Genomic DNA, 24,376 nt, shown 5'->3' with positions numbered 1-24,376 from the left:
ATTTAAAAAAGTGTGTATCGGATATACAAGTTGGCATTCGTATCACAATGCATCGTTTTAAACATGTTTGCATCGGTAAAAACCAATGTATTGATTATATAATTATTAGTAGATGCACTATACTTTGATTATTCAGAAAGTGCCCAATAACTTGTTGAGCAATATTTTCTATGCAGATTGATTTCTCCTCGCTAAACTGTTTCTCGAGCGCTTTTTCAGCACCACTGCTGCTATGTAAGGCGTGTAGAAAAGTAGAAAAGTTTATAGGACTTCAGGAGGTCTTCATCATCATCTTCTTTAAGCTGCTCCCATCAGAGGTCACCACAGCAGGTCATCTATCTTCATACCCCCCTGTCTTCTACATCCGCCTCTTTCAAACCAACTAGCTGTATGTTTTCCTCGTTTCCTCCTTCCTAGTGGCTGTGAGTATGAGATCTCCCTCTGGCTGGAACTAGGAGGAGATATTTATAACAGGATAGAATAGGAATTTTAGTTATAGAATATAAGTGCTGATTTTATAGCTATTAAATGGCTGGTTATCATTGATCAGTAGAAGATGCTGCAGTTTAGAGCTGCAACTAACGATTATTTTTTCTGTCGACTAATCTAGCGATTATTTTTTCGATTAGTCGGCTACTCTAACGATTATTTTTATTTTTTGCTTAATCTAGTGTTCTTTTTTTGATTAGCTAATTAATGTTAAATAATTAATTAATGTTAATCCTTTGGATAACTTAAAAAAAATTATAAGTACAACTTATAATATAATATTGTACATTTTATTACATTTTATCCAAAAAATACTTTTTTACAGTATACAAAAATAAAGTGCCAAAAATAAAATGTAAACAAAACTTTAGCATCAGGCACGAATAATAGCATATATATTCAAAAGCATTCAAAATGCCATATAAATTCAATAAAAGCACTGCTCAACAATGTGCAAAAATTCATGAAGTGTAACGGCCATTTGGGGCGTGCAAACAGTGACATCCTTTATATGAAAGAAATCTTGTACACAGCTTTGCCTCTTCCAGAGAAAAAACAAACACAATAATTAACATTAGGAACCAATTTAAACATGAAATCTATGAATGCTAACAATATATAAACTGTACTGTATTTCACAGAGGGTAGTAAATCTGCATATTTTTATATGAACTGAATGTGATTAATTACAATGTTTAATTACTTTGATTACAATATTAATTATATTTCAGAAAGTGTAGTGAATTTGTCATTTTATTATGAAGTACAGAAAGCATTTTAAACTCTTTTTAACTAATGAGAGAATTTGTTATTATAATTATGACTGGTTTTATTTAATTGGCTTTTGCAAAAAGTAAACAAAAATGCACTAGTAGCCTATTGATCTACATGTTCACGTACACTACTAGATTACAGCGAACTGTTAATGTAAATCTAGTAGTGAATCTTAAGTCTGTGTGCATAAACAACTTCCAACAACCAGTACATGTAAATTAAAAGTTGAAGTTTGCTTTATTGTCGCCAAAGTAACCTTTACAGTACATGTTAACAGTTTATGCCGTTAGCGATTAGCATTACCATTATTACCTAGCATATATTAATTAATTCTTGACCAAAACACAGCAGGTAAGAACACAACAATTACTCCTAAAACTAATTGTAATAATAAATACTTACAAAGACGGCTCATCCTTTTGAGGTCGGAGAGCACCAGGATGTTTTCTTCTGAGGTGCTCGTGCATCGCAATTGTGCTGCCGTGGTACGCCATTTCGGTTTTGCAAAGGGAACAAAGGACCATTTTATTTGGCCTCTGTTTAAAGTATTCCCATACTTTTGGTAATCGTGGTCTAGATTTTTGTTAAAGACATTAACTTTCTTCATTCCCAGGGGCAGAACAGTGTGACGCGTCGACGCATTTCACGCATGTCGACGTATTTTCGTAGTCGACGTAATCGATTAAGTCAACGCGACTTTGCAGCACTACTGCAGTTACATTACGTATGTTTATTTTACATACACAACATGTATGTTTAATTTACATACACAACACACTGGAGAGTCCTGAGATACCACAAAATGCACGTGTGTCTAGATGTTGTTGCACAGCTGTACCACCTATGATGCTCTGATTTAGTAACTCTAACTGAACTACTGTATATGAATTGTCAGATGTCTTGGATGCAGGAGCATGACATTTTGCCTTTACTTGAACTAGGAGAACCAAACCTGTTCCTGCATGACAATGTCTCTGTGTACAATGCCAGCTCCATGAAGATCTGCTTTCCATGGGTTGGAGTAGAAGATCTCCTGCTATAGTCCTGCAAAACTATTGGACCTATTGAACAGAATGTGAACACTGACTGCACCCCAAACCTTCTCACCTACATCAGTACCTGACTTTACTAACACCCTTTTAAATGAATGAATCTCCAAAAAATCTAGCAGAACATCTTCCCAGAAGAGTGGAGCTCATTATAATAGTAAAATGACTGAATGTGGAATTAGATGTTCAAAAAGATTCACATATGGTCAAATGTTGGTGGACACCTAACCATAAGATTGCTATGTGTATTTTAATGTGAGAAAAACAAGTCTGTAGTATTAAACATAAAGATGTGTTTGGTGAGCTAGAAACTGTGTCTCTTTTCTCTTTCTTTACTGTCACCTCTGACACTGGAGACTCCTTTCATAAATGTTATATAAACACATTACTCTTTACAGAAAACGTAATCAGCGATGTGTGCGCTGTACACGTCCCTGCTCCTGGAGAATTAATCACCACCGTAGCTCAGTGGTTTAGTTCTGATCAGAAGGTCGGTGGTTTAAGCTGCAGTATTGCCACTCTTAGGGCCCTTGAGCAAGGCCCTTAACCTTTGTGCTCCAGGGGCACTGTATAATGTCCGACCCCAGCTCTCCAACATGCGAAAAAAGAATTTCACAGTATTGTAAAAAGTACATGTGGTAATTAAAAAAGCACCTTTTTTACCCAGCGTCCGCTGTTTCTATTGCTGCTGGAAGGCTCTTGTTTGTTTATGAGTGTAGCTTAAAGCTCGATTATGAGCAGTGATGTGGTTTGTGTCCAGTTTGGACACGCTGGTGGCGTTGAAGACTTCAGTGGCTGATAAAACTGTTCCCGCAGTGTGAGCAGAAGTATGGCTTTTCACTGAAGGTGCTGTGGTGAAGAAACGTTTCCAGCAGCGTGAGCAGTGATACAGCTTCTCCCTGGTGTGACTGTGCAGATAGAGTTCTTTCCGCACTGAGAGCAGGAGTATGGTCATGGACGCACTGGTGTAGTTCGAGAGAGCTTTGGTGACCAAAAGACAAGCCGCATTGTGGACATGGATAGGGCCTGGTTCCGATGTGGACTGATCAGTAAAACTCTTCCTGCAGAAAGGGCAGGGGTACGGCTCGTTCATTTTAACATTATACTTATTATAGAAACTGCCTATTAGAGATGAATGATAATAACAGGTATTCTGTATGAGTCTGAACACAAGCTGGGTAGTGCTACTATTACTATTGCATGTTACTTGCACAATGGGGAAATTTTGCACTCCTACTGTAAGATATGCATTCCCCTTGTTCACCTCCATCTTCCATTTGTATTTATTTGTTTATTTATTTTTTAAATAAAAAGTACATCATGCTACTATATGTCATATGTAAATATTCATATAATATACATACACTTTCACTTGTAGATAATTATAACTTTCTCATTATTACTTTTCCTCATTATTTCCTCTTCTCTTTACTGTTTAATGATGTTGAATGTTTAATATTTGCTGTAGTTTGCCTGTAGCCTCACTTAAGCATTTCATTGTACAAATGGTCACTGCACTGTACATATAACAAAAACTTGAACTTGAAACTTGTTATGCAGACACATTTAAGGCTAAATAACATAATAATTTAGTCTGTCATCACATTATATCATTCTGACATGGAGGACATTCACTCATAATATATAGTTCTGAGTGTGTCTTAGATCAGCTTGGTTCAGATTGTGATCCATAGGAGTTTTTGCTGGGGTCATAGCACAGGGTCAGCTATGATACAGTGCATCTGGAGCAGAGAGGGGTTAAGGGCTTTGCTCCAGTGCCCTCAGTAGCAGTTTGGTGGTGCTGGGGTGCTGGGAAACCCCTGACCTTCTGATTTTCTAAACCATTGAGCTAGCACTGTGGATAATGCATAAGAACATGTGATAATGGCGTGAATTCACCACACAGGAGTAGGCACTGTTCAGAGCTTCATCTTGGACTACCAGCTCTCCCTAAAACGGGCAGAAGTAAGCACCGATAAGAACCTTTTCCCCCTTATTGAACACTCCCAGGTCTGAATCAGGAATACCGAACTTCCAAATTTCTAGTCCAGCTGGAAGGGTTCATCTGGCTTGAAGAAAAAACCCCCATGGGAACAGGGGAATCAGGGATGAAAAGTTCATCAGATTTCCTACTGATATTCCCTATGTCGAGCTTTATGAGTGAAATCAATGTTTCATATTTGTTGTTGTTCAATAGACAAGTAATTACATTTCTAAAAACATAAAAGAACAACCACAGAATCATTCCTGTTCTCTGCAATTTAGAAAATGATGATTACATTTACAGCTTGATTCTAACTTTATTAAATTGCTAGCTGAATGAAACAGTCAGAGTCAGAAAACACCTAAAATGATCTCATTGTGTAGTGTATGTTTATGTACAGACAGGACTCACAAGGTCTGAGCTTCATCTGTAATGCTTTCTTCTGTTGGTCCTCACAGTCTGAAGTCCCTCCATGTGAAAAAAAGGCTCAAAAAAGAAACACAAACAAACATAGCAATACAAATATATCAAATCGCTGTCAGATTTATAACTGTGTGTGTGTGTGTGTGTGTGTGTGTGTGTGTGTGTGTGTGTGTTTTAGATTATACAATGTAGAACCTCTTACACCATTCTGACTGTAAGCAAAAGATAGTGGTGATCTTGAGACCAGAATACAGGTTCAGCACACACACACACACACACACACACACACACACACACACACACACACACACACACACACACACACACACACACACACACACACACACACACACACACACACACACACACACACACAGTTATACAACAATTTGACACACATTTCCGAGAAAGCTGGAGTTAATGAGGAGATTTTTATTATTACATAGTATCTGTGTTGTGAGTTTGCTGCCGTCCTACTGGTGGATTTTAGACGAGTCTCATAGCAGCATAGAGATTTTAATTTCACCAAATGTATGACCAAAGCTTTTTTATTTTTCACGATGTGAGATTTTGCTTTTGGAGCAACAATTTCTACAGTGTAAACTTAACTACACACATTCACTATGTGCATTTCACTATACGCATTTATAGAAAACATTAACCAGGATTGTCCCATCAAATCAAACTAAATATGTTTAAGTACAGCACATTTGCATACAATTGTCAAAAAAATTTCTGCAACAAATCTATAGAAGGTAATGTCATCAAATAATAAACTGCTCCTCATGTCCCCAAACATATACATACTGTGCAAAAGTTGCAGCAAAAAATGCTGTCAAGTGAGAATGCTTTCAAAAATAAGTGTTGATTTTTTTTTTTATCATGTAACAAAATGGAAAGTAAATGAACATAATAAAAATCCAAAACAAATCAGTATTTGGTGTGACCCAGTTTGGCTTTTAATTCTTACTTTTGCACACTTTGTACACTTACACAAAGTGTGTCATATCCTCACACAGGTTTTCTTACCACTTCCACGCTGCTTCTTCTTCTTTCAGCTTCTCCTATTAGGGGGCGCCACAGAGGATCATCCGTCTCCATACCCCACTGTCCTCTACATCTGCCTCTTTCACACCAACTACCTGCATGTCTTCCCTCACCACATCCATAAACCTCCTCCTTGGTCTTCCTCTTTTCCTCCTTCCTGGTGTCTCCATCCTCAGCATTCTCCTACTGATATACCCCGTGTCCCTCCTCTGCACATGTCCAAACCATTTCAATCTCACCTCCCTCACCTTGTCTCTAAAATGTCCTACATGCGCTGTCCCTCTAATAGACTCATTTCTAATCCTGTCCATCCTCACCACTCCCAACGAACATCTCAAAACCGTTCAGCTCTGCTACCTCCAGCTCCACCTCCTGTCTTTTACTCAATGCCACTGTCTCTAATCCATACAACATCTCAGGTCTCACCACAGTCCTATAAACTTTCCCTTTCACTCTCACAGATACTCTTCTATCACAAATCACTCCTGCTATCACTCTTCTCCACCCACTTCACCCTGCCTGCACTCTTTTCTTTACTTCTCTAACACACTCTCCATTACTCTGCACTGTTGACCCCAGGTACCTGAACTCCTCCACCTTCTCCACCTCTTCTTCCTGCAACTGCACCCCTCCACTGCCCTCCCTCTCATTCACACACATGTACTCTGTCTCACTCCTACTGACTTTCATTCCCCTTCTCTCCAGCGTGTACCTCCACCTCTCCAGGATCTTCTCCACCTGCTCCCTACTCTCACCACAAATCACAATATCATCCACAAACATCATAGTCCACAGAGACTCCTGTCTGACCTCGTCCGTCAACCTGTCCATCACCACTGCAAACAGGAAAGGGATCAGAGCTGATCCTTGATGCAGTCTACCCTCCACCTTGAACCAGTCTTTCGTTCCTACTGCACACTTCACTGCTGTCACACTGTCCTCATACATGTCCTGCACCACCCTCACATACTTCTCTGACACACCAGACTTCCTCATACAGTACCACAACTCCTCTCTCCACCCTGTCGTACGCTTTCTCTAAATCCACAAACACACAATGCAACTCCTTCTGACCTTCTCTATACTTCTCTATCAACATCCTCAAAGCAAATAATGCGTCTGTGGTGCTCTTCCTCGGCATGAAACCATACTGTTGCTCACAGATGGTCACCTCTTCTCTCAGCCTGGCTTCCACTACTCTTTCCCATAACGTCATGGTGTCACTGATCAACTTAATTCCCCTGTAGTTACTGCAGGTCTGCACATCTCCCTTATTCTTAAAGATCAGTAACAGCACACTCCTTCCCCATTCCTCAGGCATCTTCTCATCTTCCAAAATCCTGTTAAACAATCTTGTTAAAAACTCCACTGCATCTCTCTGTCTAGCTACACTGTCCCCTGTCAACACCTTACAGTTTCCAATCTCCTCCAGGTTGCATCTCCTACATAGAACATAGTCCACCTGTGAGCACCTTCCTCCACTCTTATAAGTCACCCGCTGCTCCTCCTTCTACTTAAAATACATGTTCACCACTGCCATTTCCGTCCTTTTAGCAAAATCTACCACCATCTGCCCTTCCATGTTTCTCTCCTTAAGGCCATAACTACCCATCATTTCCTCATCACCTCTGTTTCCTTCACCTACATGCCCATTAAAGTCTCACCAATCTTTCAATCCTAGGTTTACCTTCTACCACTTCATCTAATCACTTCAGAAATTTTCCTTCTCCTCCATCTCACAGCCCACTTGTGAAGCATAAGCACTGATGCAGAGGAGGGAAGTAAGGGAGTACAAATACTTCGTTACTGTACTTAAGTAGATTTTTCTGGTATCAGTTTTTTACTCCACTATTTATTTTTCAGACAACTTTTTACTTTTACTCATTACATTTTTACACAAATATCTGTACTTTTTACTTCTTACATTTTTAAAACCGGCTCTTACTTTAGTTTTAATTCATTGATTTGGTGAAATATATTTTTTATTTTCACTGCGCGCTGATTTCAGCAGAACAACTGATTTCCTGTTACTGCGCGTCTTTTTCACTCCGCTGCTGTATAAAGTCCTGACCCTCACTCACCACAGATGTAGACTAGTTTATGAAGATAAGAATCAGCAGGCAGAAGGCAGTAAGAAGTTTGGGGTTAATGTGGATGAGACAGAGGGAGTCAGTGATGTAAACATGACTGAGAACAGACACATTCATGATCATCATCATCTTTTCTCTGCTTGTGTTCTATATGTGGATCTTCAGCCTGGATACATTCATTAGGTAACAACATTTTTAATTTGTTTTGTATTAATATATCTATATAATATTTTTATAAAAAAAATGTAAATACATAAAAAATTTTCTAAATATAAAAGAGGCGAAATTAAAACCTTCGGAAAAAAATACATTTATCTACGACGTCCTTTCTTTACTTAGATGTAAAATAAATTATTAAACTCCAGATAAAAATATTTTTAATCTGTAAACTTTTGTTTTATTTATGCGCCAAGTCTCAAATCAAACAGAAAATCCGCCATTTTTGACACAATTAACCCTCTAGGTGGCGTTTTGTGGGTTTTTCCCTCATAATAGCGACACAAACAACTTTTTACTTGAGTACATGTCAGAGCCAAGACCTCTTTACTTTCACTTGAGTAAAAAAGTTTAATCAGTACTTCAACTTTTACCCGAGTATTTTAAAACATGAGTATCTGTACTTCTACTTAAGTAAAGGATGTGTGTATTTTTGCCACCTCTGCACTGATGACATTTATCATCACCCCTTCCAGCTTCACGTTCATCACCCTATCAGATACTCTTCACCTCCACTACACTCTTACTGTACTCTTCCTTCAGAATCACCCCTACACCATTTCTCTCTCCATCCACACCATGATAGAACAGTTTAAACACCTCCAATGTTCCTGGTCTTACTCCCTTTCCACTTGGTCTCCTGAACAAACAACATCTCTACCTTTCTCCTCTCCATCATATCAGCTCCTTCTCTCCCTTTACCAGTCATAGTACCAACATTTAGAGTACCAACCTGAACCTCCACTCTCCTCCACTTCTCCTTTTCCTGCTGTCTCTGTAGATGTCTTTCTCCTCTCCTTCTCCTCCTTTAGCCAACAGTAGCACAATTTACACCGGTACCCTGTGGTTAACGATACCTGTGGTGGTCGTTGGTAACCCGGGCCTCGACTGATCCGGTACGAAATTCTGATTCCTGATCTGCATATTCGATTTGCCACGTTTTATGCCGGATGTCCTTTATTACACAACCCTCCACATTTATGCGGGCTTGAGACCGGCACTAAAAGTGACCTGACTTGTGTAACACTAATGGCTGGTTTACCACTGCCAAGTTAAAATCATTAAACTCATATTTAAAACAAAAATACTCTTAAGTTGTAGACTGATTTGTATTACGTTTGTAATTCAACATACCAGTGTAGATTTATTAATTGCTAGAGACCTAAAGCACTTTTGTACGTCGCTCTTACATCGCAAATGTAAATGTGATTGTATTGTGAGTACAGGGACTATAGCGAGTGAATATTGTGAGTATAGTGAATGAGTATAGCTAGTAATTATAGGGAGAATAAGAAATAAGTATAATGAGTATAGCGAGTGAATATAATAAGTATACAGAATGATTATAATGAGTATAGCGAGTGAGAATGGTGAGGATAGAGAGCATACTGAGTGATTATGAGTATAGAGCGATCATATCATATTAAAGATCACAATACAGAAAACGTGTCATACAGCAGTATGGCTGTTGGTACCAAATGGGCTGTTTTCAAATTTTTCAGAAACTGCAGATCTCTTAGGGGTTTCAAACAAAAACACTGTAAACTTTATTAGTTTTCAGTGTTATGTCTGAGGTTGAAGCCTTCCATGACAAAGCACGAGATCCTCCAAGCAACTCTTCGAAACTGCAATCGAAGAATTGTTAGTATTTTAAGAGGTATGGAAAATACAGTAGAGGATTTGGTATGGGTAGGAGAGATATATCAGCAAGGAGAGAGCGTCCATGGCCACAGCTTTCTTCTAAGAGCCTATGTGATAAAGGATTGGGACTTGGCTTTTTCAGTCGTATTAGGTCTTAAGTTTCTGAGGACATCAGGAATTACCATATGTAAAGTAGGCCACCCTTACACTGCTTTATCATCTTCGCCAACATTCAGTCTACACCTTGCACTACCTTCAATGCCAACTTGTATGACGCAAACCGTTATAAAGTACCGTAATTTCCGGACTATAAAGCGCACCCATATATAAGCCGCACCCACTGAATTTTACAAATCTTTTTATTTTGAACATAAATAAGCCGCACCTGCCTATAAGCTTTAAAGATGTATTTTACACAGGCTTTAACGAAAGACACGTTACAAACGGTGTAACAGGTGAAATATGGTGCGCGTCCTTTAGGAGCATAGCGGTATTTTGGGAATAGCCTGCCACTGCATTCTTTCGGTATTACTGCGTGTGTGCAAGACTGAGGATTATTTTTATTATTTTCTGATGCTCATTTCTAAGTTTCTTTGACTAACCCGTAACGCTGTTGCCAAGAAAAAAAAAAAAGCACGAGTTTTGGAAACCTGTCTGTGCTTATATGATTTCTGTTGTAACTGGAGTTAGCAAACTCTCCCTTCACCCAGACTCAACACGCTACAACGGCTTGTATCTAAACAGTAGCCAACCAAGAAAGTCATTGTTCACTGTCTTCCTCCTTCCTTTCACAACTATTTCTCTCGGGAGTTTATCTTTTGGCATCGTCGTGCGTAAAAAAAAAAAATACATTTCTCTCGATGCCATGCAGCTCAGAACACAGGTGAGGTGCGTTTTTTCGTTTCTGTTTGGAAATTTCATTGGTCTAATGTTATGGGGTTCAGTTTTCTGGCTTGAAGTTTGTGAAACCGGGAAAAACCCAGGAAAAATTCATAAATTAGCCGCTTCGTTGTTTAAGCCACGGGATTCAAAATGTGGGAAAAAAGTAACGGCTTATAGTCTGAAAAAAAAGGTAGTTATCGGATCGAGCTGATGCTTCCAAAGCACAGAAACGGCAACTGGAAGTTCTAATGCTTGATTGGCCAACAATATGCACTCGAACCAAAACTGTCTATGACATTCCTGTGCGTAAGAAGGCCTACCCTTCCATCAACAAAAGTTCATAAACGAGGTAGTGGAAAATATGCTGGATAAAGGCATTATAAGACCTTGGAGGCAATAATTGGAGGAAAGGAACTTTGTAAATGACCGTATATGGTTGTGTCATTTTAAATTTTTCTTGAGGATGTTACATGTTTCAGCATGTTTCTTGAGCATGTTAGTTTATGCAGTAGGCGGAGTAACGCAAAGGTAATTAGTTCAGCAGAGAAGAGCGAAGATTCTTGTTCCTATATAGTCCATATATGTGTTTTCCAGTAAACAGAGGCTAAATTCTGCTTAATTTCATTTTGCCCTTTGGTAAAGCGGAGCGAGGTATGTGATGTCGACATATTTCATTTTTATTTTTATTTTTCATCTTCTCCCGCTTATCCGTAATTCGGGTCGCGGGGGCAGCAGTCTAAGCAGATTCCCCAGACACTTCTCTGTGTCCAGGGATCGGGCTGTCAAGGCCCCTGCCTTCGACTGCTGCCCAATCCTCTCAGCACCGGTCCCTTACGGTCCCTCCTGCAGGTGGTGAGCCCACGGGAAGGCGGCCCCACGTCGCTCCGATGTCACGGTCCTTGATTTATTTTTCTCGTAAGGGTTGATGTCGACATATAATAAACTATAACACGTAACATAAGTCCTATGAGCCTGTTGGCATGTACATGTTAATCATTGAGCTCTGCTAGTTAATTAATTGTCTCATATTGTCTTCATTCACTTTATCATTTATATTTTATATGTTTCTCTGTAAATGTGAACTTTATTTATAGTGTTTATTTTTGTATATGAGTCGTATTTATTTGTTATGTTGTTTCTTTGTGTAGTTTCACATTGCTATGCAAACTAAGGTTTAATGGCGCTCTTCATGAGTGAAATAAAGAAAGAAGCACCCGTCGGAAACTCTCTGTGTCTCTTTTATGGATACCATTGGGCAGCTACAGTAAAACTCGACGCTTAAAGGAACCACGCATCTGTTACATCACTGCGGTCGTCGTCTTCACGAGATCGCTACGCTAAAGCACGGCCATTCTTCTAGTCAAGCGGCTGGGGGTCGTGACGTCATCGGAGAGGCTTAAAGAGCAAAGGACGGCAGGTGGCGGTTTTGTCGTTTCTACGTCGCAGATGCAGTGAGAATTTGAGTTATAAGAGAGTTTTATAAGATCATATTGCATTCAGTTACCTGAACTGTGTAAGTTAAAAGAAATAATTCATGCTATGCAACACATTATTGCATAGTTCAAAGACTGAAATACATTATTTTTAATAAAATTTGAGCATTGCTTAAAGAAATTTGAATCTATTGAGCATTCAAAGAGTTACATTTTGTGCAAATGTTAACTATTGTGAAAACTGACATTTTCTGGTGATTTCTATTACAAGCTAATCTTTAAATGTTGTACACATTTACTGCTGTTTGTATTTGCATTTATCATGCTTGCTAAAATCTCTTGGGTGCTTACATACTAGAGGTCTGATGAGAGTGGTATCACTTAGTATTTAAGTTTCTCCTGGATAATGGAAGCTGTGAATGTAGAGGAGGTCGTGGAAGATACTGTTGTACGAACTGTCGAACAAACAAATGAGATGTCACTCCCAGCAGTAGAAATAAGCCACCCACCTACGCAGCAGATCAGATCAAGTTTACGTGAAAGAAGCTTGACAGAGAAAGGTCTAGAGATGCGTGAACAGGAAGTCAAGAAGCAAGAGAAAGCTTTCTATAAGGCTTATAACTTCTGAAAGGAGACTGCGAAAAAGACTAGATCTAGACTGAAAACTTTTTGTTCACGTGAGAATCTTGAAATAATACAGCAAGACATTCAAAGCAGACAAAACTCAGTCTACCAGCACTATGAACCAATACTGCATAACCATGCCACTTCTCCAGACATTGTCAATCGTATGGACGCTTGTGCTGCACTGACTGCTGAGATCAGTGATCTTGTGAGTAAACAGCTGGAGACGATAGATAAAGATTACAATGAAGTGCTTGTTAAGGAAAGAGTAAGACAAGTGCTAAATAAAGATGAGTATGGATCCATCTTTGGATTTACAGTAACAAACACAGTCACCTTAGAGTCATCACATGGATCCTGTAATCAATCAAAGACTTCTTCCACGATCTCAAGTAAACGAGCTGATGCAGAGGCAGAACTTGCAGCAAAATGAGAACAAGCTAAAGCTATGCAAAAAAATCCATGATCAACAATTGAAGCTTGATAAGATGGAAAGTGAATGAAAACTTTGTGAAACTAAAATGTTTGCAGAAATAAAGCAAAGGGAGATTGAAATGCAGCTAAAGCTAGAAGAGGAAAGAAAACAGTTACATCAGTTGCAAGTAGACAAAGATGTAAAAGTAGCAGCAGCTCATGTCAAGGTGTATAACGATCTTGAAGGCATCATTCAATGCAATAATGAAGAACTAGACACTAGCACTCACATTGGCTGTCAAAGGACAAAACCCACATTTCGACTAAACCCAGAAGCTGAATTGTTCTTACCCCAGCAAGCATTTTGTGAAGAGCATAAAGCCCAGCCATCTCACTATAATGTTGCTCTTGCTCAAGCGATAGCAGATTCACTAAGCACACATCGACTGCCTGTTCCTGAACCCACCATCTTTGCTGGCGATTCCTTGAAATTCATGGATTGGAAAATGTCCTTGATGGCCCTTATTGATCGAAAGCCCCTCCCACCTGGTAAAAAGATGTTCTATCTTAAGAAGTACCTTGTTCGAGAAGTTTGCAAAGCGGTTAAGGGATATTTTTACAGAAATTCTGAGGACGCATACCAAGGTGCCTGGAAAGTCTTGCAAGATAGATATGGGAATCCATTCATACTGCAAATGGCTTTTCAAGACAAGTTGATGAGATGGCCCAAAATTGGGGTAAATGACCCTCTCGCTCTACGAGACTTCTCTTCAAGGATGTGTAGAGGCAATTCCTCACATTGAAGGACTAGCCATTCTAAATGACTGTGAAGAAAACCACAAGCTACTAAAGAAACTTCCCGAATGGATTATACGCAAGTGGAATCGAATTGTCGTGGAAGAGCTTGATGCGTCAGGCGACTATCCAAGTTTCAAGCACTTTACAGAGTTCATGCAAAAGGAAACCAGAATAGCATGCAACCCTATCACTTCCACAGTCTTCATTAATCTGGAAAATTTAGATGAACGGTTTCCCAAGCGAGCTAAGGCTCTCAATACAAAGGCTGATGTGAAGGATTTCATCTCTAAAAGGCTTGAAACATCCAGCTTTAAGACAAAAGTGACTTGCTTCATCTGTAAAGATGAAAAACACAACATTGCTCAATGTCCTACATTTGCAGAAAGAACCATTGAAGACAAGAAGACTTTCATTCAAGAAAATCACCTGCTTCGGGTGTCTCAGGAAAGGGCATATTGTTAAAGATTGCAAAAGACGACATAAATGTGGAATATGTGGCCGAAATCACCCTACCTGCTTGCATGAAGAAAGAGATAAAGTGCCTTAGAAAGCATCAAGGAAAACTTCCACAGAAGTTCAAGCAAGTCAGCAAGTTCACAAAGTCATTGCCCATGTACTCACACAAAGTTCTTGTGCTACTTCCAGTATCGTGCCAGTCCTTATTTCTACAGTGGAAGAGCCACACAGAGAAGTCTTTACTTATGCTCTACTGGACATGCAGAGTGACTCATCATTCATCTTGGAAAATCTTCTTGATGACTTAAATGCAATCACTCAACCAGTGCAACTTAGACTCAGCACTATGACAGTGGTTGACACCATCACTGCAAATAAAAGGGTTAGTGGACTGCAAATTCGAGGGCTTCAATCAGCAAACTCTATTCAACTACACCAAGCATATACTAGAGACTTCATTCCTGTTGACAAGTCCTATATCCCAACCAAAAAGACAGCACTGCAATGGCCTCACCTCAGACATCTGGCCAATCAATTGCCACCACTTCAAAACTGTGAAGTTGGACTTTTAATTGTATATGACTGCTCATCAGCTCTAGCCCCACTCGAAGTCATAACAGGTGGTGAAAATGCACCATTTGCACAAAGAACTGAACTTGGCTGGAGTATTATAGGCCTTTCCAATCCACACCTAGACAGACAGGGAAATCAGAGATTCGTTCATAGAGTTGCGGTGAAAGAAATACCAGTTCCATTACCTAACAATGTTTTAAAAATCCTAGAGTCTGATTTCACTGTGTCCCAATAGGATGTTCGTTTCATACAGCATCTTAGTGCCAAAATCAAACGGAAGGATAATGGAAATTATGAACTTCCTCCCCCTTTCAAGTGTAATGGCCGACCCTCACTGCCAAATAACAAGCCGCTAGCAGAGGCCTGCTTGCAGCATTTGAAGAAAAGGCTAACAAGCAATATTCTGATCATTACAAGGCCTTTATGGAGGAGATCATTAACAAAGGTGATGCTGAACTAGCCCCAGAGATACCTGAAGGAGAGACTGTATGGTACATTCCACACCATGGGGTGTGCCACCCTCAGAAACCAGATAAGCTGAGGGTTGTGTTCGATTGTTCAGCTAAGTTTTGCGGTATATCTCTAAATGATACTCTTCTGACTGGACCTGACCTAATTAACTCTTTAGTGGGAGTACTTTGCCACTTCAGAAAGGAACCAGTGGCAGTCACTTGTGACATAGAAAGAATGTTTCATCAGTTCCTTGTCCCTCCAGACGAACGCAATTTTCTGAGGTTTCTATGGTGGAAGGGAGGAGACTTAGAGAAAGAGCCTCAAGACTATCGCATTGCAGTCCATCTCTTTGGCGCTACATCATCTCCTACATCAAATTTCGGTTTCAAGTACATGGCACAGCAGCACAAAGACAATCACCCATCAGCCTCAGTGTTTGTAGAAAAGAACTTCTATGTAGACGATGGTTTGACCAGTGTTCGTTCTGTCGATGAAGCCAAAGAACTGATCGTTGATGCTCAAGCGCTGTGGAAACGCGGAGGCTTACGGCTTCATAAATTCAATTCAAATGAGGAAGATGTTCTCTGCTGCATAGACCCATCAGAAAGGGATATCACATCTAATTCCCTTGACTTAAACCTTGAAGCAACGCCAACAGGATGTGTACTTGGAATTCAGTGGTCAACAAAAGATGACACTTTCAGCTTCAACATCAACTTTAAAGATCAGCCATCAACTCGCCGTGGTATCTTATCTGTCATTGCTTCCCTGTATGATCCACTAGGGTTTGTTTCACCATTTAATCTGCGGGGAAAGTGTATCCTGCAAGAACTGTGTAGAAGAGGCATAGGATGGGATGATCAGCTTCCAGAGGAATTATGTTCACGGTGGGAGGATTGGAAAAATGGTCTTCAAAAGCTTAAGGAAGTCACCATACCAAGATGTTATCACCCAAATGCTTTCAATAAAATCATCAGAACGGAACTGCACCATTTCTCAGATGCAAGTAATGCCGGGTATGGAGTTTGCTCTTATCTCCGTTTTAAAAATGACAAGAGTAAAGTGCATTGCATTTTGGTGATGGCAAAGTCCAGAGTTGCGCCTACAAAAATCATAAGTATACCGAGATTGGAACTTGCAGCGGCTGTCGTGTCTGCGAGAATGAGTGTCATGCTGAAAACAGAGCTTGACATGAAGATTGACCAAGAGTTCTTCTGGACAGATTCACAGGTTGTTCTGGCATACATTAACAATGAAGCACGAAGGTTTTATGTATTCTTTGCTAACCGTGTGCAGCTCATAAGAGACATTACGGATCTAAGTCACTGGCATTATGTTAATACAACAGAAAATCCAGCTGATCACGCCTCTAGAGGGCTTTACGCCTCTGACATCTCTTCATCAAATTTATTATCAGGACCCAAATTTCTGTGGGAACAAGAAGTAAGTCCAACACCGTACACATCTGTCAACCTGCTTGTTGGTGACCCTTAAGTTAAATCAGTTCAAACATTTGTGACCACAATCAGCAACAGTACGGACATTCTGTTGTTTCAGCCGATTTTCTTCTTGGTCAATGCTTCTAAAGGTTGTTGCAAGGATAAAAAAAACTGGGATTGAAACAGAAATTCCGCAGTGATCGTGTGACTGTCGAGGAGTGTCAGAAGGCTGCTGAAGTAGTGATTAAGCTTGTGCAGCAGGAAGCATTCTCCAAAGAAACAAGAATGATTGAGAAGGGACATTTTCTTCCAAGTTCTAGTGCATTATACCATTTAGATCCTATTTTCGACAAAGGTCTTCTTCGTGTAGGCGGAAGACTGAAAAAGTCATTACTCAGTCCAGAACTATAACATCCAGTGATTCTCCCAAAGGAGAGTTACATCACCAATCTAATTCTGTCACATTAACACACCAAAGTTTGTCTTCAGGGTCGAGAGCCAGAAATGAGCTCAAAGAATCAATGAAACAAGTTGACCCCAAAGCTCTGGAAGTGTTTCTCTCTGAGAAACAATGCGAGTTTGTATTTAATGCTCCCTCTGCATCTCACGCTGGAGGCATCTGGGAGCGTCAGATTCGAACTGTGCGAAATGTACTCAATGCCACACTTGCTCAGTGCCCAGGTAGGCTTGACGATGCTTCACTTAAAACACTGTTCTATGAAGCAATGGCCATAGTTTAAAGTCGTCCATTAACAGATGCAAATTCACTAGAACCTCTGACCCCAAACCATTTTATATTGATGAAGTCTGATGTTGCACTTCCACCTCCAGGACAATTTGTCAAAGAAGACATGTACGCTACAAAACGATGGCGTAGAGTCCAATACTTGGTCGAGCAGTTTTGGAGTCGCTGGAAGAATGCGTATCTTCTTAACATTTCAACGCGCCAAAAGTGGCATACTCCTCGCCGAAACCTCAGAGTAAATGATGTTGTAATCATCAAAGAAGATATGCTCCCAAGAAGTCAGTGGCAGTTAGGCAGAGTGGTTGAAACTGTCAAAGAGAGTGATGGATTTGTTAGACGAGTGAAGGTACAAGTAGGAGGAAGAAAACGTGATCAACCCTCCAAGCCCACAATCATTGAAAGGCCCATCCAGAAATTGGTGGTGCTTCTTGAAGAAGAGTGACTGTTAATGGCTTGGGTGATACACTAACACCAGACCAAGTAATTATTTCTAAAATGCTTTTAGTCGTTACATACATTCATGAAACTAAAAGGAGCTTATGTAAAGGTTCAGAATCTTGTTCTGATTCATTTTCAGTTTGTTCTGTTTATTCATCATTCCATGATCGGTTGGAGTGTAAATGACCGTATATGGTTGTGTCACTTAAAATTCTTCTTGAGCATGTTAGTTTATGCAGTAGGCGGAGTAACGCAAAGGTAATTAGTTCAGCAGAGAAGAGCGAAGATTCATGTTTCTATATAGTCCATATATGTGTTTTCCAGTAAACAGAGGCTAAATTCTGCTTAATTTCATTTTGCCCTTTGGTAAAGCGGAGCGAGGTATGTGATGTCGACATATGTTACGTGTTATAGTTTATTATAAGTCCTATGAGCCTGTTGGCATGTACATGTTAATCATTGAGCTCTGCTAGTTAATTAATTGTCTCATATTGTCTTCATTCACTTTATCATTTATATTTTATATGTTTCTCTGTAAATGTGAACTTTATTTATAGTGTTTATTTTTGTATATGAGTCGTATTTATTTGTTATGTTGTTTCTTTGTGTAGTTTCACGGTGCTATGCAAACTAAGGTTTAATGGCGCTCTTCATGAGTGAAATAAAGAAAGAAGCACCCGTCGGAAACTCTCTGTGTCTCTTTTATGGATACCATTGGGCAGCTACAAACTTTAAATACCCAAGTTAGTGCAAAATAGTCTGTGAGTACTTCAATCACCCCAACCCATCTTCACACTTGACCAGGTGGGCTTTATGACTGCAAGGTTTTAACTTTAATGTAAAGTACCGTAAGGCGTCATGCAATGTGGTACCTGATGCCTTATCCAGAGGAATACCTACACAAGAGATGATAAGCCACATTGCCCTATGGCAACCTGCCCTAAAACCAGACCCTAATTTGCCTGTCAGTTGGGAGGAAATTGGGAGAGCCCAAAAGCTGGATTCCTCCTTACAGTCCCTGTGGAAGGCTGCCAAGCAAGCTGTCACCGACCCTAAACGCATTGCTTACATCATACAGAATGACTATCTGTTCCGCAGTGTGCCTGACAAGCATTAAGGTTACACTCACCAACTAGTCATACCTGTATCACCTGTAGGGAGACGTTTCTGCATTTTACTCATTAAAATCCAATGAGTGGACATTTGGGGAAAATTAAGACCTTAAGAAAACTACTTGACAATGTTTATTGGCCTGAGATTCTTAAAGAGGTTTGGAATTCTTACACCCAATGTAAGGAGTGCCAAGCCTACAAACTGAGGATCTCAAAGCTATCTGGATTGCTGCACAACCCCAGTGGTGGAGCCTGGCTATATGCTTGGAGTAGACCTGTTGGGACCCTTTTCCCATAGTTTCTGATCCAGTGAATTCTTATAAATATTTGTGGATTATTGTAGCAAATGGGTGGAACTTTTATTTCTCTCTCTACAAACCTCATAACCAACATTCTGACCAAAGAAATGTTTACTCGGTGGGGAGCTCCAGCATACTTGGTCTCTGACCGTGGCCCTGAATTTACTTCCCAACTACTCAATGATACCTGTAAATGATGGAGGTTAGTTCAAAGACTCACTACAGCATATCATCCGCAGACCAACTTGACTGAAAGGATCAACCGGACCTTAAAGACAATAATAGAATGTTATGTCCGTGACAACCACTGTGACTGGGATAAGTGGATACCAGAGTTCCAAAATGCCATTAATTCAGCATGGCAAGAGAGTACAGGTCTTACTCCAGCAGAAATTGCAAAGGGATGCAAGCTAAAGGGTCCAAGTGACCATGTGGCCTGCAGCACATTTGAAAAACAGAAAGCTTTCCTTGACCAATTGTGCAAGAAAGACAGAGCAAGTACTACATTAACCGTAGGGGGCCTGAGTCCTTCAAAGAAGGAGATCTGGTTTGGATCCTCACTCACCCTCTATCTAGAGCCACAGACTCTTTCATGGCCAAGTTAGCTCCAAGATGGCAAGGTCCTACAAAATCATGAAACGGGTAAATAATAACATTTTCAATTCAATTTAATTCATTTTTATTTGTTTTGTGCTTTTAACAATGAACATTGTCTCAAAGCAGCTTTACACAGATAATGTGGTGATTAAAAGTAAATATGTTCTTTGTAAGTAAGTCTGTCCCTGATGAGCATCTAATGTTGGTTACAAAGTTGTAATGCTTGACAATCTAAACCAATGTGATGCATACAATTACTTTTGGAGGGAGGGGTGTGTAACAGATTTACTGTTGCATTAGTAACAGTAGTGTTTTTGCAATGTTATAGTTAGTGTTATCATTAGGAGGCGCTCAGAAATCCAAGTATTTGTGTGCTTAAAACGGAGTGGTGAAGGAGTTTTAGGCAGGAAGTAGTGTGCTAAACACAGGGGAAAACTACTTCTTGTTTGCTATCCTTGGCCAGTGTCCTGTTTTGAGTATAATGAGTATATGAATAAATAAGCACATGGTCAGCATCTGACCCTAGCATGTTCGCTAACCTGACAGGATTTCTGTAACGGATTAAATCATTTCTACTCTTTTATATCATTTCTAGTCTTTGATGGAGAAATGAGTTTATTAGTGATTAATTTCTTACATTATAGCTTAATTCATCCTCATTTAAGAAGCTACACTGCACTAGATGCCAGGTTTCTAAATCTATCAGCTAGATTTTAATAGTTTTAATAGTTCAGAGTAATAATCTAATTAATAAATGTTACCGTGCGAATTTGTTGTTTTATTAAGATTTAAAGCATTAATACAAGAATCCCCTGAGGAGAGTGAATTGTGTTCTGGAAAATTTCAGAAATATATAAAAAAACATTTTTTTCAACAAGCCTCGAGTTAATGCTGCATATCATCAAATAAAAAGATAAAATCACTCCTTACAGCTTTTGTTAATTTAATGACAAACTTCATGCTCTACATTCTGAAAGAAAATGTTTTGAATATGAATTTAAAATGAATTAAAAGCAATTGCTGATGCTGATGTAATGACCGAAATTCCGATTTTTGCAGGTGATCAATTTAAAACACATTAGCACGTCCCGTTTCATAAAACACGTATAAAATATATACGATATGCCAAATGAATAAAATCCATCGCCAACAGTGAAAGTTGTGCTTCAGATAGTTTTATTACAAACAATACACATGCAGACATGTATTAAAACACATTATTAAATAAAAACAGTTAAAAACATACATTCCAAAATTAATAAGATTAATAAAACGATCAGACTTTAGGCATTTCATTGAGAGGAACAAAAACATTTTCTCTCTAATTGGAAGACAGTTTTGGATTAATTCACTTAAAATTGCTAGCATCAGGCTAAAATGTCACTGTTAGAGCAGCATAAAACTTTCTTTTCGGCTTCTCCCGTTAGGGGGCGCCACAGCGGATCCTCCGCACGTTTGATTTGGCACATGTTTTACGCTGGATGCCCTTCCTAACGCAACCCTCCCCAATTTATCCGGGCTTGGGACCGGCACTAAGAGTGGCTGGGGATGGTTCCCTGACCGGGAATCGAACCCGGGTTGCAGCGGTGAGAGCGCTGCATCTTAACCACTAGACCACCAGGGGACCGTTACTGTTAGAGCAGCATATTTTACTAAAATAAATAATCCTAATACAATTTCACCCAGTTAGACAAGATTCCAGGTTTTATTTTAATTAAAGGACAAATATGTTTTTATTTTAAAGACCCGAAATAATAGTGTTTGATGTAACAAATAAACATTGATGGGATCAGTTTTAACAAGCTGGCATTAAATTGAACAGTCTCATTTAATTCCATTTAGAAACGTTAGTTTCTAGTTGACGTGTGCTGAATTTTAAATTTAGCATTCATGCCAACCTTTCTAACAATTACTAGATTTAGCCTTGTTAGCATATTTAAGTAAAATATCCACTGGAACAGACTAGCGTTCCTCAGCAGGACTTGTTTGTATCTCACGGCTAATATCAAGCCAAGGCTACACACTTGTTGAGTCGCTTCGTTCTGAGCAACTGTGGCACATTGTGAAGGAAAATGGAAAAGAAAAATGTTAAGAAAAACCACCGTTTTACTATACAATGAATATACTATTTACAAAATGCTAGTAACAGGTTAATAAAATAGTCAAAAATAAGGAATTGTCTCAGTGTGGAAATTTTCAGTAACTAATGCTACGTGTAAAAACTAATGTGAGTATGACCCGAAGCCCAACCCACACTAAGACAGTTTACTATAAAACACTACAGTAGTCAGAAGGTGGCGTTAGACAGCCAACTAAACGTCTTGAAGCTTCAGCGATGCTACACCCTGTGATATAATATACCAATCTGTATTTTCACTGTGAATAAGTTTTCATGAAGCTCCTGCGGCCATTTCTGATGCTGTGAACAAACCACAGTCTAAATGCTGTCACTTACATGTGAACGAAAAGAATAACTACAACTGATGTAGCCTTTAATCATGACTGTGGCCCTCGGCTCTGAGATCAGGTCCTCAGAAACACACAGCAGTGTAAAATGTTACTGAGTTAAGTGTTTCACAGCTCGGGGGAAAGTATCGTACTGAACCCCACCTGGAGCAGCCAAACGCTAGTCGGATAACAAAGCACTGAGCAGCCAGATGTGGATTCACTCCACCTGCACACAACTGCATTCTTCTTTACTCTAAATGTGATCAAATCTTCTAATTAGACAGAACAGTGTAATACGACCAGAGAAAAGCTCAGGATATTGAAGAAAGTGAGATGTACACTGTACTTTAAGTTCTCAGGCCAAACACTCTACGGTCAAAAGTATTAGGACACCCGACATTTACACCCATATGTGGTTCTTTCCAAACTGCTGGAGACACACATCTTTGGAGGATAACATTTTGTGTTCACTTGAACTAAGAGAGCCAAAACTGTTCCAGCACGACAATACTCCTGTACACAAAGCCAGCTCCATGAAGATCTGCTTTCCATGGGTTGAACTGGAAGATGCTGTAAGTGTGACAAATAAAGGCTATTCTATTCTAAGACCTCCTGCTATAGAGCTCCAAACCTATTGAACACCCATTTGGGTGAATGTGAACGCTGACTGCACCCCAGGTCTCCTCACCTCACCTACATCAGTACATGACTTTACTAACACACATGTAGCTGCATGAATCTTCACAAATCTCCACAAAATCTAAAGGAACATCTTCCCAGAAGAGTGGAGCTTATTACAAGTGCAAATGGAGACAATGTTAAATGAGTTTTTCAAAAAGCCTGCTCAGGTGTCCACAAACTTTTGGCTGTATGGTGAAGGTTGATGGTAAATTCTATATTGACGTATAAATGGTGTAGGAAGTGCAGTTGTATGCAGTTTGAGGATGTTGCCATGGTGATACAGGAAGCTCATTATTCCACAATGTCTGTGCTGCTGCATCAGGTGTAACTGAGCTGAACAAGTGAAGAAATAATACGAGTGGTGATGTCACATGGTGCGATGTAAGCCCCACCCACACGGACAAATGGACAGCTGTCTGCCAGTCAGATGAAAAACCTGCATGTTTACGCCGGCTATCTGTCACGTGTGTCTTGTAGGTGTCGTGCTGTCACTAGGGGGAGTGGCCTGTCCAGGGGTAGGTGCTTTTTTTTTTTATAAGCTAGCTATTTTATGGGCGCTAACTGTAGATAGGAAAGGAAGTTACACACACACACACACACACACACACACACACACACACACAGGACCGGTCCAGGAAATCTCTTTCCCGTTTCACACAGAATCAGAACTAATTTGCATAGAAGTAATAAAAACCTGGGTTTAAATGTCCCTGAAACATTTACAGAAAAAAATAAACCTGCTGCTCTGTCCCCAGCGTCCCCAGGCTTCGGGTGTGTGTCGGACGACTGTGTTAACGTTCAGGTCTCTTCTATCCGACACACACTTTCACACGTAACACTGAACTGTTTCATAAAGAAATATGAATTTTAAAAATCGCATTCAGATCCCAGTATGAACATTCAGCTGGATTAAAACATTCACAGATTTGTTACTCAGTAGTTATAGGACTGAAATGCATGTAATGAAGTCCTGAGAGTGTGAGGACCACACACACACACACACACACACACACACACACACACACACACACACACGTCTTACTGTCCTTATGAGGACTAATAAATGTATTAATGCAGCTCATTAACATGGTGCTAAACTGAACTCTGACCAGATCCTCGCTCCCTAAAAGGAAGTTTGTTACGTGCCACAGAAGCATGTATGTGTTTGTTTAGTTTCGCTGCTTCTCTGACGTCTTGCTTTTCCTTGAATGCAGGTGCCAGTTCCTATTATTCAGGCATTATGGGGATCTGCCACACCCCTAGCAGAAGCA

The 24,376-nt window shown here is 39.8% G+C and overlaps 1 protein-coding gene and 1 long non-coding RNA gene across 3 annotated transcripts in view; one reads left to right on the top strand and one right to left on the bottom strand.

The window, feature by feature from the left end:
• The window catches only part of LOC310735042, a 115,717-nt gene that overhangs the window by 88,186 nt on the left and 3,155 nt on the right, over positions 1 to 24,376 (top strand). The window lies entirely within an intron of this gene.
• Positions 21,136 to 24,376, bottom strand: part of LOC310734965 (protein tweety homolog 2-like) — a 33,099-nt gene continuing 29,858 nt past the window's right edge. For both annotated transcript variants that reach the window (XM_083557502.1, XM_083557501.1), the window contains exons 15-16: positions 21,630 to 23,948; positions 21,136 to 21,382 (exon numbers count right to left, since the gene is read on the bottom strand). In XM_083557502.1, coding sequence (XP_083413628.1) covers positions 23,915 to 23,948 — 34 coding nt within the window. In that variant the 3' untranslated portion in view covers positions 21,136 to 21,382; positions 21,630 to 23,914. The remainder of the gene's footprint in view (positions 21,383 to 21,629; positions 23,949 to 24,376) is intronic.

The sequence above is a fragment of the Silurus aristotelis genome, assembly GCF_946808225.1.
Source record: "Silurus aristotelis genome assembly, chromosome: 12".
NCBI classification, from domain to species: domain Eukaryota; kingdom Metazoa; phylum Chordata; class Actinopteri; order Siluriformes; family Siluridae; genus Silurus; species Silurus aristotelis.
This window is presented reverse-complemented; position numbering and strand designations above follow the sequence as displayed.